Genomic DNA, 15,385 nt, shown 5'->3' on the forward strand with positions numbered 1-15,385 from the left:
GAAAAAGGCAGCAGCTTCCAAGGCCTGTGACATGGTGAGGTGGTGTGAGAGCTGTGTGCTCAGATCCCAGCATTGTTTGAGGCAGCAAGAAACTGGAAACAACCTGAATTCCCAGCAAAATAAAACGATAAAATTCTTTAAAAAGAGGAGTTAAATAAACCATGGCACAGCCATTCTCTGGAATATTAAGCAGCAACGAAAAAGAAGGTGTCAGATCTCCATCTGTGTTGCCTCCGTGGATGAACCACTGTGCTGTGACGTGAGAAGGCCAGTCCCTGAGTGTGGAGTCCAGGCCCATCTAAGTGAAAAAAAAAAAGGGCAATCTCACGTGGGTGTGTTTGCAGCGTGGAGAAAGGTGAAGGAGGATACAGGTGAGGCTGCCAACGCCAGTTACCTTGGGGTGAGCAGGGGATGTATCATGGGAATAATGAAATTTTTTACTTTTTTTTTAATTGAAGTATAGTTGATTTACAATGTTGTGTTAATCACTGCTGTACAGCAAAGTGATTCAGTTATGCATATATATACATTATTTTTTATATTCTTTTCCATTATGGTTTATCACAGGATATTGAATATAGTTCCCTGTGCTATACAGTAGGACCTTGTTGTTTATCCATTCTATATATAAAAGCTTACATCTGCTGACCCCAACCTCCCACTCCATCCCTCCCCCAACCCCCCCTCCCTTGGCAACCACCAGTCTGTTCTCTATGTCCATGATTCTGTTTCTGTTTCATAGATAGATTCATTTGTGTCATATTTCAGGGAATAATGAAATTTTCTAATTCAAAAAACTAAACTTACAATCCCAGCTCAGAGAGTCTATGTACATCTCAATTACAAAAGTAGAAAGCAGAGTCGCTGTCTGGGTGACACAGCGGGAGGCCAAGCAGCCCCGCCCTCGTGGAGTCCCCAGGTGAGGGGCAGCATCCAGCCCACCCAGGCGAGCAAGTATCAGGGCCCCTGAGGACGCTTCTTACCCGCAAAGCGTAAGGGCAAGAGGAGCAGCGGAATCTCGTCCCGTCCCGTCACACCAGGTGCTGCTCCAAACCAGGACCCAGGGCTGGCCGGTGCGGTCAGGCTGACCCACCAGGGCCCTGAGCTGAGAGCCCCCGGATCCACACAGAAGAATCACATGTAAAGAGCTGGCAACTCTGTCCTTCCAGCCAGGTCACCAGACCAAGCAAGGGTTGGGCTGCCAGGTTTAGCACATAAAAATACACAAAATTTGGACTTTATAGAATGAATGATTTCAGTATAAGTACATCCCATGCGATATTTAGGATATACTTATACTAAAAATTTATTTGTTGTTTCTCTGAAATTCAAGTTAACAGGGTGCCCTGTATTTTAACTGGCAACCTTAGGTAACGGGTGTCAGAAGCCAGGCCAGGCCTTTACGTGACCTCTGGGCAGAAGCCACAGCACTGAGACAGGTAAGGCAGGTTGTGTGCAGTATCTAGGAACCAAGCCCCACTGTGCCTGTGGCACGTGAGTTCAGCTCCACCTGTGGATCCAGGCTCCCGTCACCACCGGAAAGGTTCTCAGTTCTCCTGGTCAATAGCATTACCAACTTCTTCAGCCTCCCAACTGGCAAGCACATACCCCTGATACCGACCCAGCCACAAACTTGTTTCCCATCTGTCAGTTGGGGCCTTTTATGCTGAGGGAAAGGAAAACAAACCTAGAAAATCCAACTAGAATGGTCTTAAGCAGCAAGAGACTGGATGGGAACTCGTAACTGGAAAATCTAGCAGCACATGAGCTTCAGGGTAGGTTTGATCCAGGGGTTTGTCACCTGCCACTCCAGGGGCCACTACACCAACAGCCCCGCTGAGACCAAGTCCAGACGCGGCACCAGCATCTTAGGGTGATTCCAGGCCCAGCCTGTGGCTCTTCCCAGGGATGCCCCAGACCCCATGGAGATGGACATGCCGACACATGCAGCCCCCCACGTGCAGAATGTGTGATCATGACGGATGGTTGCAGGCGGCACTGGGTGCAGGAACCCCACCCGCACAAGCACCAAGATCCCCCAGGAGGAGGCCCAGCCTGGGGAGAGTGAAGAGCCCCCAGGCCGAAGATTTGCAGGGTCCCTCCCACCCCACTGAGAACTGTATTTCCCCAGAGAGGGCCCAGGACTGCTGAAATCCATCACCAGTACAGCAGATGTAGCGACAGAAGCAGGGGGGTTCCCAGAGCAGAGGAGGAAGCCCCCAGCCCCCAGCGTGGGAAACGCCGGGCGAGACCTGCTCGTTTCTTGGATCACGGCGCCACCGTGTGGACAAAGTCTGCTCGCCACCCAGCAGCTCTTCGCAGACCAAAAAAGCACATTCCTACCCCTCCACTCAGACAACCACCGTGGACTTTAGAAAATAAAGTACACGCAGGACGTTAAGGTCTCAGAAGCCCATCGGGCAATCCTCTCCTGGGACAACCAGTTTTTTTGTGCTTCTTCTGTACATTGTTTGGGTGCACAAAAGTCACACACACACACACACAACCCTAGGCTCCTTCCAAGGCCTCCCACACTCCTGCTCTGCAGGGCTCGCTGATGCTTTTGCCAACAGTCGTGCTGGACAGGATGTCGGCTCACTCGGGCCACCATCGGGGACCCCCATGGCCAAGCTGGCATCTGCAGGCTGGCCGGTGCCAGCGTGGCTGGCACGGACAGCCCCAGGCTTGGGGCCCCAGGCCGGGGGCAGGGGGGACGGGGGGCAAGGAGTGCAGGGCAGCGGCCGGGACCACAGCGCTGGGCCTGGGCCCCAACTCTGCAGAACTTCCCGCAACTTCTCACCCCCTTGTGCCTCAGTTTCCTCAACTGTCAAATGGTGTGGGGATTTGAGAAAAGTGCCCGGCACACAGCAAGTGCTGGAACATGCCCTCTCACCAACACCGCGGCTGTGATCAGAACGAATGCAGCAACACTTCTGGCGGAGCCCCAGGCTCCCTGAGCCCGGCTGTGGCCAAGACGGGCTGCACGAGGCAGGAAGCTCGGGACCTGGAAGCAGCAGGATGGCTCAGGTGTCCGGTTCGCTCCTCGGGGGGCGGGCGGGGGTGGGGGGAGGACAGCCTGAGAACTGGACTGCTCCAGCCAACCAGCAGGGGGCACAGCGTGGAGGCCAAAAGAAAAAGTCTGGGGGGGGTGGTTGTGAAAACAGATTCCTGGGCCCCACTCATAGAGCCTGATCACGGGCAGAGCCTGAGAAGCTGCATTTCCATCAAGGGCCCAGGAAGTGCTGACTGGGCACTGGGCAGGGGACCACATTTCAAGCAGGAAGGGGTGGCAGGAAGGGTGAGTGATGAACAGACCCGCCAATGAATGAGTGGGGCTCAGTGCAGAGCCCACAACCCTCAGCAGGCCGAGGATGAGGCAGAAATAGTGCACGTACACACCTACAGTCACACACATGCACAGAGACACAGAGACACAGACACATATGAACACACAGACTCGAAAGCAATGTACACTCTCACACACAGATACATACAGGCACAGACACCTGCACAAATGTATGGGTCAGTGGTCTCCAGAAAAACAAAGGCAGTAGGGTGTGTGTATGTGTGAAGACATTTATCACAAGGAATTGGCTCATGGGATTAAGGAGGCTGAGAAGTCCAGACCTAGGACAGTCTGAGTCCGAGTCTGAAGGCTGGAGAAGACCGATGTCCCAGCTGGAAGATAGGCAGGCAGAGAGGATTCTTAGTTCCTGGGCTTAGTTCTATTCAGGCCTTCGACTGAATGGACAAGGCCCACCACGCAGGAGGGCCGGGTGCCTTAGTAAGTTTACTGGCTCCAGCACTGATCTCCTCCAGAAACACTCCTCGTGGACACACATGGGATCATGTTTGACCAAGTGTCCGGGCCCTCAGTGGCCCAGTGGACACATAAAATCAACATCACAACATATATACAAAACACACACAGACTTATACACATCTGCGTGTAAGCACATACACACCTTTCATTCACACTCAGAAAAACACACTTCCACATGTTCACATTCAGACACATGTAAAGACTGGATGCACACGCATACACATGACACATGTACACAGCGCACACATGCACACTTCCCCGGGGGCCCGTAACGCTGCTCTAACCCCAGTTCCTTCCTCCTCTCTGGGCCTCTGCTCGCCCCCAGGCCTGGGCGGTGAGGTGCACCATCACCCACATTCACGGACAACAGGGCCGAGGGCCAGAGACAGTGCAGTGGGCCAGAGACAGTGCAGTGACAGGCAGGTCCCGTAACCGCTCTGAGCTCCCCAACCCCCGGAACTTCTGAAAGTGGGAATGAGCCACCGCACTGAGGACATGCAGGAGTGACCGCCGGCTCCCGAGGTACTGCAGGGTCAAGCCGTGAGCACAGGGGAAGCCCAACTCCTTGCCATGCCTGGTGGAGGGCGCAGGCACAGTGGCCGTTTACATTCACGACATCCCCAAATCCTCAGCATAACCTGAGGAACTGAGGCTTGGAGACCCCCGCCCAAGGTGAGCCAGGTGTTCAGAGGTAGAGCCTCAAGCCTCTTGGCTCCAGAGCTCCCACTCCTAACCGTGGGCCTGGTCTAGAGGTTGAGCAGAGCGCCGGGACCTCTAGCCCAGACACTGTTCCTCTCCTTTGCCAGCTCTGAGCCAAAAAGGTTCAAGAATCCATCACTCTTCAGCAAACGCTGTTCCTCACCCGGTTCCAGGCCTGGCGAAGTTCATCCTCTGAACTGCAGTCTGCACCCTGTTTTCCTGCTACTTCCCAGGGAAAGTCACCTAATTCATGCCAGCAGGAGGACAGTCTCCTGCAGGGGGCCAGTCAGACCCCAGAATCTAGGCCTGAGGAGCGTACCCTTTGGAGAAGGAACCCCAAGTGCGTGTGCTTCTGAAAATCCCTGCTCATTTTTCTGCTGCAACGTCTCTTCTGTGTGTTTCAAGGGTAGAAAATCGCAAAAGTTTTGCTCACAGCTATCACCTCTTCCCTCCCCTGCAAATAATCGCTGTTTGGAAACTTTTAGAAAGGAAGCGGTTGAGCTTGTAGCTGCCAGATGTGGAGATGAATAGCAAGAAACCACCACCCGCACCCCAGGCAGGCGGTTCGCGGGGCGGGGCTCCCCCAGCACCTCGCTGCCGGCGCCCCTGCTCAGCACAGCCCTGCGTGCAGCCATGCATCCTGCCGGCGTACTGCTGGTCGTCTGTGGCCTCGTCCTGGGTGCCACGGGGGACCCTTCGCAAGGTAAGAGGGGACCTCCCCACCGTCCAGGCGCCGTGAGCTTGACCCCCAACCCCGTTCCCAAGGCACGTTCCAGGGGACCTCACAGCAGCTGCCTTTGTGGGGAGCAAGCTTCGGCAGAGGGGGACTGGGGGGGTCTGGGGACCGGGGACGTGCCTTCTGTCCCCCACCGCTCCAGGGGTCTGCAAGTAGCCAAGGGAGGCCCGCCACGGCCCCTCCACGGAGACAGCGCACAGGGCAGCAGTCAGGCCGTTTCTATTTGATGGTGCACGCTTCCTGCCTCTGCTGCTGCCCTGTGACTTGGCTCGGGGGAACCTAAGTCTTCATCCTTCCAGCCAGGCCAGAGCTGGGGGGAGGGCGAGGGGAGCCGCCACCTGTAGGCCAGGAAATGAGGCACAGAGAGGTTAGGCGACTTGCCCAGTAACACAGCCCGTGAGCACCTGCCCCATGCGCACGAGGAAGCTGGTAGCCGGGGCTGAAGTGACCAGCGGGAGGTGGAGGATACAGCCCCCAGGTAGCGACTGGTCTTTGCCCTCCTCCCTCTTTGAAGAGGTCTGGAGCCTGGCCACGGGTGACCAGGTCTGGGGTGCCCAGGCAGGTGCCCAGGGGACAGCCTGAGCCTCTCAGTCCCTGGAAGTCACAGCCTCGGAAGTGGGTGAAACCTCAGGACCATCTCACGCACCATGAGGACGGGACATCCTGCCTCTGTCCCCTCCCCCAGCCGCGGTCTTAGCTCACACCATGAAGCCTCACAGGTCCTCTCCTCCGGGAGCTGTCTCTGTCCTCCTGGGCCCCCTTAGTGCCCAACCGAGGAGGCCACGCCAGGGAAGTGACTCCCTCAGAAAGCCTGAGTGAGGGGCCTGCCATCTCCACCGCACTGGGATGTAACGTTCGTGTCCTCTGTCCCGCTTTCCTAAGCTGCTTCTGCCGGCCTCATTCCCTCCCCTAACAAGCGGGGCAGAGCAGGATTGTGTGGGGAATCCTGGCCCAGGAGGTGCTGGACGCTGGCCGCCTTCCCTTGGCAGGACTGCCTCCCCTCTGCTGGGGTTTGGTGCTGGACCAAACCCTCCCCAACCCAGTCCCGCACCTGCCCCCTCGGGAGGTGGAAGACTGCCTGCCCTTGACACAGCCCTCTGGCTGGCCTGGCCCTCCCCCATCAGGCCTGCTCTCAGCCCCACAGCCCAGATGGAGGAGGGTCCAGAGTCCAAGCCACATGCAGAGGCCTTGGGACCTGGAGCCTCTCTGAACCTCAGTCTCACTGTCCATGAAATGGGTAAACCACTGCACCCCTCAGGCCCTGGAGGCGCCTGGCTGCGGTGGCCCACGGAAGGCAATGCCCCGGGCCTGGGGTGGGGGGCAGCTGCCCACCCGCACCCCTGCTCCTGAGCCTCTGCTGGCCGCAGCCCCTACGCCACACAGATCCTTTCTGCTGCCTCCAGGTGACAGGTGACGGCCCCAGCGAGGGCCTCGGGCTCGAGTGAGTGGCTTGGAGGCCCCTGTCTGGGGGTCGAGAAGAGACAGCTCGGCCCCAGACCCGAGTCCGCCCCTCAGCCCCACGGCCTTCCTCTAAGAACAGATCCTAGAGCCTTCCGTGGTGGGAGGACAGGGGCCCCAAGTGTCGCCACCTGGGTACCTGGCTTCTCCCCGCCCCTGGCGCTCAACTACGCTGACCTGACCCCGGCAGCCTCCCTCCCCAAGCCCTTCAGAACCTAGGAAATTGCTACATCGATTTCTTCAGCCACTATTCCTTCAGTTGAAAATGGAAGCCCTTTTTCAACCTGACTCTCATCTCTCCTGGGAAGCCCTCCCAGTTGGGCTCACAGGGGCCCATCTTCCCATCACAGGCCGCCTGGCAGGGTCTGGGGTCCAGCAGCCATCGTCACCAGTGGCAGGACCCGGAGACCACCCACCACAAGGGAGGCCCACGCCGGCCTGCATCCCAGGGTGGGGGGTGGGGGGGAACTGCTGCATCTCGGCATGAGGGCCAGTGACCCACCCTCTGCGTTTTGAGGTTTCTTTTTTCCAGTGGGGACACCCATTTGCCCTCAGAGCGCCACTGCAGCCATTTCCCATATTTGATAATCATGACACCATGGCATGTCCTTTATCGACAAGATCTTCCTGCGGATGGTCTCCTGTATCCCCACCACAACCCTGTGGGGTTGGCGCCATCATCACCCCATTATACAGATGGGGACACGGAGGCTCAGGAAGGCCGAGCAGCCTTTGAGGCAGACTTGGGACTCACTCTGGGCATGTCCCAGTGGATTAAGGCGGGGGCTAACCAGCATCTTGTTTGTGCCGGGGGACACCTATGCTCTCAAAACAACGGGGCTACTCATTAGTCAGAGCCCCCAGAGCACAGCCGGGTGGGTGTGGCCCCACGGAATTAAGGGCAACCACCAGCACACTGAGTTCTGGTGTCACGTGAGGGGGCGAGGCTCGGAGTGAACCTCCAGGTGGGCAGTGGACACCAGCACCCCGCTCTCTGGGCACAGCCCTCCAGGACCCCGCCCGTGACATGACAAGGGCCCCGTGATGCTGGCAGGGAAGCAGCCACCACGAGGAGACCAGCAGGGACACGGTGGGGCAGCCTCCAGTGGGGGCCTCAGTGTTTGGCTCCTGGGCACCCTGGCTCCCTTCTAGGGTCTCCCCACCTCCCAGCCACACACAGGACACTCCTGAAACAGGAAGGGGTGGGGAGCCTCAGCTGCCTGAGCAGCCCCCTCTCCCTTCCACACCAGGGAGGGAGGGGCTGCGCGGCCTGAGGCACTGGACTCTCCAAAGGGCCCAGCACCCCTGGAATCACAGCCAGCGTCCCAGGCTCCAGCGCCTCCTACAGGACATCATCCCACGGCTTCATTTTTCAGAAAAGCAAGTTGAGGGATGTTTACCAAAAACATTTGCTGCTGACTCATTTTACCAGCTGTTCTTTGTCAGGAAGTTACTGTCCTCTCCTGGGACATTTGCTGCATGTTTGGTGGTAATTGGAGGGCAGACTCCATCCTCTTTAACCTGCACAGAAACAGTTAACTGTTGCCGCAACCCAAAGGGCTGCTGACCATGTCCCCCAAGCTCCAGCCCCACCTGCTCAACTGTGGATCTGCCTTGAGCCCCTCGATGTTTGTGAAGTGCCCACACACTGGTGGAGGGAACTGAGTGCCCCAACTGGTGAGGGCAAGCGCAGAGCCTGGCCACCGAAATCTTTGGGGCCAGTGTTAGTTCTGAAGAAGGGGGTGTAGGGACAGGACAGGACAGGAGCTGGAGTAGGAATCACTTGTGATTTAGATGGAAAGTTACTTTTCAGCAAGAAACATCAGAATGTTTCCTTGACGTTTTGCTTCCCATTCTGATCACATGAGGAGAGACTCCTTGACTCCCTTGTATCAGGTTGAATAAGGGGGTGTCGAAGGGGCCTGGGGTGACTTCACAGAAACAGGTGGCCGGGAGTCCACTGGTGCAGCCTGAGCAGCCCAGGGGCCTGCAGGATCCCCAGCCGTGCTGGCTCCTGGAGCAGGTCCCAGCTGTGCCAGGGCAGGTGGGAAGGATCTGCCAGGGGCAGGTCCCGCACTGGTTCCTGCCCACGCTCTCAGTTCCAGGGCCAGCTCCACCGCCCAGGTCTGAGACGACAGGCGCTCGCATTTCTGCCCTGGGAGTCTGCTCTGGCCCCAGGGAAGCTGGGCCTCTGCCGTCCTCCCTCCAAGCCTCGCACCCCTGCACACTGCGCTCACCCGGTGCTCTTACAATGGTGCATCCGGGGGCGGCTGGAGCCCCCGGTCAGTACCCAGCACAGCGCTTTTGTCACCCTAATCTTCCCAAGTCTCCGGCCCCCCATCTCTTGCCCAATCTCTTGCCGTCTTGAGTCATTTTTTTCAAGACCAGCTGAAGAGCTACTTCTCTCCCAAGAGCAGTAAGGGGCCCTCTTCTCTCCTTCCTGACTCAGCCCGCCCCTCACCAAGGGGTCTGCCCACCTCCCTCTTCCCAGTGCCTTTCTGGGCCTAAGCCTCCATGCCCTGCCTGGCAGGGGATGGGGGAGGGAGTCCGGCTTATTTGGAAACCTCACTTCTCTGCGCCGCCCGGCCCTCCCCCACCCCAGCGTGTGTGATGAAGAGTGTTTGTTCCTCCTCACAACCTCTCCTTCTGGTTGTCCTTTCAGTCCACATCACCAGGCCACCACCTGCCACCAGAGTGACTCACGATCCCCCCCTGTGGCCCCCGCACCCAGCCTGAAGCTAAGGGCAGTCAGGTCTGCCTCGTGCTCTGCTCTCTGCTCCCCTGGCCCATCTCCACGCCTCCTAACTGGTCCCCACCCCCAGCTCCCTCTTTGAGCCCCTTCTGCCAGATCACTGTCCTGCCCCCAACCTGGAGTTGCCCACAGCCCCTACTGAGAAATACTTCTTGAGAGAAAAAGAGCACAGCTTTCACACCTAGGTTTAACCCGCCCTGCACTCCTTCGAGGCCTGTTTCCTCCCTGTAGATGGGACCACGGCCAGCCCAGGGGGGGGACCCCTTGGCGGTGGTGGGAGGGGGCTAGCTGGCTGGGGCCCAGGGCCCCCGGCTGCCTGTCTTCTTCCAGAAGGAGAGCCCCTCTTTGGGCTTATTCTGCACCAACCTTGCCCTGTGGACGTTCTGAAGAATCGCTCTGAAAATAGGTTTGACTTTTCAACTTCTTAAAATTAAAAATGGGGTTTTACTGTTTGTTTAGATAACTCTGCTGATGAAACCTCACTTAACTGAAGCCTATATTTCAGGAAATGTAGTTAAAAATAAGCCAACTTCAAGTTTCCTACAACCTCTTTGTAACTTTACCAAAATTGCTTAGGAACTGACATCACACGTTTGGCAGAGACATCATCAGAGGTTTGGCCTCACCTAGTTTCACTTCATTATTTATAATCATGTTAAGTTCAAGCGAAATCAAATGTAGTATACTTTATTTAAAAAACAGGTAGCAGTGGTTACCTTTGCAACACTGAGAGTGAGCTCTAATGTTTCTGTTGTACTTTTCTGTGTTTTTCAAGTTTCCTACCAAACAAGTAAGCTTATAATCAGAAAAAGCAATATATGTAATTTGTACAAAGAAAAAATAGCCGTGGATATAGACCCACAAACACATGGGCGACTGGACCGTCCACCAGGTGGTCCTTCCCGTCTGCTGTTCAGACTATGCTGACAAGCAGAAATCAAACGGTTTTCAAAACAGAAAAACACACTGGACTTCCTGTCGTCAACAGCAGGCCAGCAGCCCTCAAAGCACCAGAGTCAGAGCCACGGGCTCAGGGCCCAGCCAGCCGACCAACCCAGCTGCCGCGTCCAGAGACCTCAGCCACGGCCCAGCCCAGTCTTTGGGGACGTCATGTGAGGGCCGGATTATGGCAAAGGAGACTCTCAGAGACGTTGGGGACAAAGCTTCGTGGGGGAAGAGCGACAACCTCACCTGCTGGGAAGCTCTCATGGGGGTGGAGCAGGCCTCCCAGCTGAGGGGGCCTCACAGAGCCATCCAGAGCTCCATCTCGACCCAGGGACCCAGCTGGGGCCCACCTGCCAGGAGGGGTCCCGCTTGGGTGGGCAGTGCCAGCCCCCCTTACAAACAGGCTGTCATGAGCGCCAGCGGCTCACCCCCAGGATCATGGGCCCTCTGCAGATTCTACCCAGACCAGACCCACGCCTCCTCTGCCCACTGCCAGAGCCCCCTCCACCGCTCCACCCAACTGGAGAGGAGACCCCTCAGCGAGGCCGCATAGGGCCGGCTCTGGCCGTCCTGGTTCTCGCACCCGGTGGGGGTCTCGTGTGCCCACTGCCACAGAAGATGTCCAGTTCTAAGGAGGGCTCTGTGCAGACCTCAGGCGGCGGACGGTGGAAACAGCCTCCTCCGAAAACCTCGCTCTGGGCTAAAGGGCTCACTGACACCCTGGCAAGACCTCCCCACTGAGTTGAGCTGAGCTGGCATCCACCATGTCTCACCCTCTGCTGTGACCCACGTACAGGCCGGCCCCCAGAAGAGGTCCCAGCGTTCTGGACTGACCCTGGCCGAGGCTCCTGGACACATAGCTGCACACGGGCCGTCCTGCCAGGTGCCTGGGTCCCGGCCCAGCAAGGCCACTGACCCTGACCCCAACCCCCAGCTGAGGTGAAGGTCCTCAGCTGGGGGGCCCTGTCTCCAGTGGGACACCCCCGTCCAGCCCCTGAGGAATAAAACCCCCAAGCACTGCCGACCTCACACCACTGTTTTCCTCCCATGAGTCGAGACTTCTTCACAACCAGGGAACCGTGTGTCCTCAATACAGCGGGGTCCACACCCAGCACCCTGGGTCTGCAGTCCCAGCGAGTACCCCGTGAGGAGGGGACCCGGGCAGCACTGACCCCTCCTTTCTACATGCAACACCCAGAAGCTCGTCCACGAGTCTCTACTTCCTGTGGCTCCAGCGGGTCCACCACGTGCTGACCCCACCCCCACTGAATGCACCACAGGTGCTCCCCAAGGTCACGGCCAAGGGAGGCAGAGTGACCTTCCAGGGCAGTGCAAGGCAGTGGACCCTCCACACCGGCCAGGACGCAGCTGATCCCCGATGCAGGCCGTGCACGAGGCGCGGACCCCACTCTCCACGTGACTCAGTGAAAGAAAACAGCTGAGCTGGCCCCAGGGGGTGGGTCAGCTCCGAGTCACTTCTGGCACAAGATGATTTCAGGAAAATCTGGGGAATTCTTAGAAAAGAGAAGTAATCTACAACCCTAAACCCTCTTCCCATTCTCCCTCCCCTCAGTTTAGATTTTAATATAAAAGTAGTCCGTGACCACTGCAGCAAAACTGAGAAACATAAATTTGAAATCAGGTCACCCCTGAGCCACCAACTAGAAAAGCCACCACCCACCTGCTGCCCAAACACCCCAAAGGAGGCAACACACGGGTGCCGCGGGGACCTGGCAGCTGGGCGGATTCGGTCGAGAGTCCTGGGGGCGGAGGACGGCCTTCGAGCACTTCCCCTCGGCCACTTGCTGGGGACAAGCGGAGGGGTCGAAGCCAGAGGGCGGCCTCATAGGCCACGGCCGACTTCTCGGAACACCAGGGCTCATCCTGACAGAGGCTCCAGGCCTGAGGGTGGGCAGGGGTGTCCAGGCTCCCGTAACTGTTGGAAACAACCTGGGTTCTGAAAGGACAGAACCCAGGGACACATGCGGGCAGGGACAGGACGGGACCACATCTTACCCACCTCTGCGCCGCCCACCGCACTGGCCCTTGGCTGAGGATGGGGCGACCACGGGGATGGAGGGCAGACGCACCGGGGGGCGAGACATGGACGGGCCGGCAGGGTACACGGCCGTGCGAGGGGAGAACAGGCCGGGTGGACCGGGCACCACACTGGGAGCAGAGGCGGGAGGCATGATCCCTGGACCAAGGACCCCCCCCCCCCCAGTTAACGTTCTTGTCTGGTTCTGCTTCTCATCCAGATTTTTGTTCCAAGATCCTTAACTCAGGTGTGAAGCCAGGATTTCCCAAGACTATCAAGACCAACGACCCGGACGTCCTCAAGGCAGCCAGACACAGCGCTGAGAGCTTCAACAACTGCAGCAACGACGCCTTCCTGTTCCGGGAGTCACACATCAGCAGAGCCCTCGTCCAGGTGGGGTCTGGGCTCAGGACTGCCCAAGGCGGCCAGAACCGGACCGGGGCCACCAGAATCAGGCACCGAGGCCGGCGCCGCCTCTCACTGCACCAGGCTCCTCCCGGACAGCACACAGGGAGGAGGGCGGGCGAGGGCGGCTACCACGGGCCACAAGCTGCCCCACCGCCCACCTTCAGGGCTGCCTGCCTGCCGGGCTGCCCGCAGGCCACTGCTCCACGACCCCAAAGCACTTGCGGCCACGTCCCCCAACCACTGCCCCGTCCCTGCAGAAGTGTCACACCCTGCGAGGTCCCCACACTTCTCAGCGGCCCCATACGAGCAGCCTAGTGCTCCCCCTCCCACGGGGACACCACGAGGCAGCCAGGCCTGGCTCGTCCTGGGTCCCGAGAACACAGGTCAATGAGGGTACAGGACACAGTCAGTGACAGGACGCAGCCACTCTCGAAAAGCAGGGGCTCGGTGCAGCCGGTCAGCAAGCTTCGCAGTCACTGACCGGGGAGCTGGCCTTGGGGAGAGAGACCCACAGCCCCGAGGATGTGTGCTGCCCGACACCACCCCACAGGCTGACTCACGATAATGGTCACCCCTGGATACAGGACTGGTGGGGGGGTGACTCTATTATGTCTCTTCTCTTTGGTAACCGCAAACTCTCAGGGCGGGATGCTGTCCCTATCATGGAGGGTGGTCTGCATGGGTATAAGTAGCCAATGTCAGGACTCCAGGGGCCCAGACCCGGGGACTGGGGTCTTCAGCCTCCACCGTCTGCAGGAGTGCATGCCCAAGCCTGGGGGGAGGGAAGTGGGCCCCCAGCTCACCCCATCTCTCACCATGTCCTAGACCCAGTGACCCAGGCCCGCCCTCTATCCCCTCAGATAGTGAAGGGCCTGAAGTTCATGCTGGACCTGGACATCAGCAGAACCAGCTGCAAGAAGACCAGGCACTCGAGCCTGGACGACTGCAGCTTCCAGACCAACCGCACCCTGAAGCAGGTAAGAGGGCTCTGGCCTCCCCACTGCTCGCCACCCCCCAGCCAGCTCCGCAGCCTCGGAAATCACCCTCGGCACTGCTCTACCTGCGAGGTTCTGACCCCACCCCTGAGCAGCGCCCACGTCCACCCCCGACACGGGAGAGCGAGAGGCAGCCCCCCAGGACTTCCCAAACGACACCCCTCCTCGCTCCCACAGGCACACCTCCAGGGAGTAAACACTGCAGGTTTGGGGGTGGGAGGAGAGCAAAAGAAAACTTGTACATAATTGAGAAATTTTATATACACACACGGGGAGAGCAGATGTGGCAAAATCTGGTAATTTGTAAATACATGTGTTGAGTATATATTTTTGAATTATTCTTTCAACTTTTCTGTAGGTTTGAAGTTTTTCAAAATAAAGTCAGGGCAGGGAGTGAATTCTTCAGTAAAGAAAACACACATGCACATGCGTGGGCGCACACACAGACACGTGAGCACACAAGCACACACGTGTACAAACACACACACACACACACACACACACACACACACACACACACACACACACACACACACACACACACACACACACACACACACACACACACACACACACACACACACACACACACCCGCCTGAGGCAGTGGCACTGGGAACCCACCTCTGCGGCGGGTGAGGTTACCCTGGCGGGGTGGGAAGCCTCCGTGAAGGGGGGACTCTCAGGTCACCCTCGTTTCAGACTCTGAGCTGCTACTCTGAAGTCTGGGTCATCCCCTGGCTCCAGAGCTTCACGGTGCCCGTCCTCCGCTGTCACTGACTCCCGCCTCCCAGCTCCATCCCTGCTGTCGCGGGCCCTGGGAAACCATCTCCTGAGAGCAGAATGGCAGATGGCTGCATTGAACACATCAAGCCTCCTCCAAACTTAACTAGTCTCCCCGACGCTGTGCACCTAGATTCAGGGTCTGCACAGACAGGGCGAGTCCTCCAGTGGGGATTACACGGGTTCTCGACCCCGAGGGGCCCTCCCACCTCACTGCCCTGAGATCCCAGGCCCTCGAGGAAAGCCCAGAGGGCCATCTTTCCATCTGAATAACTGTCCCTGCACTGGGCAGGGACCAGGCATCAGTGATGTCTTGTGTGAATAGTTAGGAATAAACCTGAATAAAGAACTGATCACCTTGAAGCAATGCCTGCTGCTTGACCTGCTAAGGGGAGAACGGGGAAGTCAGGAGGCCCCCTTCCCTCCACAAAGCCCTGGGGGGCCTCGCCACTGAACCGTACTGAAGACCAAAGCCCCAAGGCCCCCCACCTCCAGCTGCGCTGTCCTCTGCGCATCCCACCCCCACGTTCTCTGCTGCCTGAGGCTCGGCAGCTGCACCTGGGCAGGTAGGTGGGCAGGGACGGAGCAGATCCCACGGCTCGGCCCGGACAGGGAGGCAGGGCGGGGGACCTGCTGGGCGGGGGCACCGCCGTGGGTGGGAAGGCGGGAAGGCCTTCGCAGTGGAGGCGGCACAAGGCTGGGCCAAGCGGGAGCAGGGGACCCAGACGCCTGCACCGTGAGCCCGGGCGT

The 15,385-nt window shown here is 58.3% G+C and overlaps 1 protein-coding gene across 1 annotated transcript; it reads left to right on the forward strand.

Moving 5' to 3' along the window:
- The first annotated feature begins 5,095 nt into the window (after nucleotides 1-5,095).
- CST7 (cystatin F) lies at nucleotides 5,096-14,998 on the forward strand. Its single transcript, XM_033840688.2, has 4 exons — nucleotides 5,096-5,225; nucleotides 12,672-12,844; nucleotides 13,720-13,836; nucleotides 14,555-14,998. Exons 1-4 carry the CDS (start codon nucleotides 5,156-5,158, stop codon nucleotides 14,630-14,632), a joined length of 438 nt encoding a protein of 145 aa, XP_033696579.1. The 5' UTR covers nucleotides 5,096-5,155; the 3' UTR covers nucleotides 14,633-14,998.
- The last annotated feature ends 387 nt before the right edge of the window (nucleotides 14,999-15,385 follow it).

This window comes from Tursiops truncatus, chromosome 15 (assembly GCF_011762595.2).
Source record: "Tursiops truncatus isolate mTurTru1 chromosome 15, mTurTru1.mat.Y, whole genome shotgun sequence".
NCBI classification, from domain to species: domain Eukaryota; kingdom Metazoa; phylum Chordata; class Mammalia; order Artiodactyla; family Delphinidae; genus Tursiops; species Tursiops truncatus.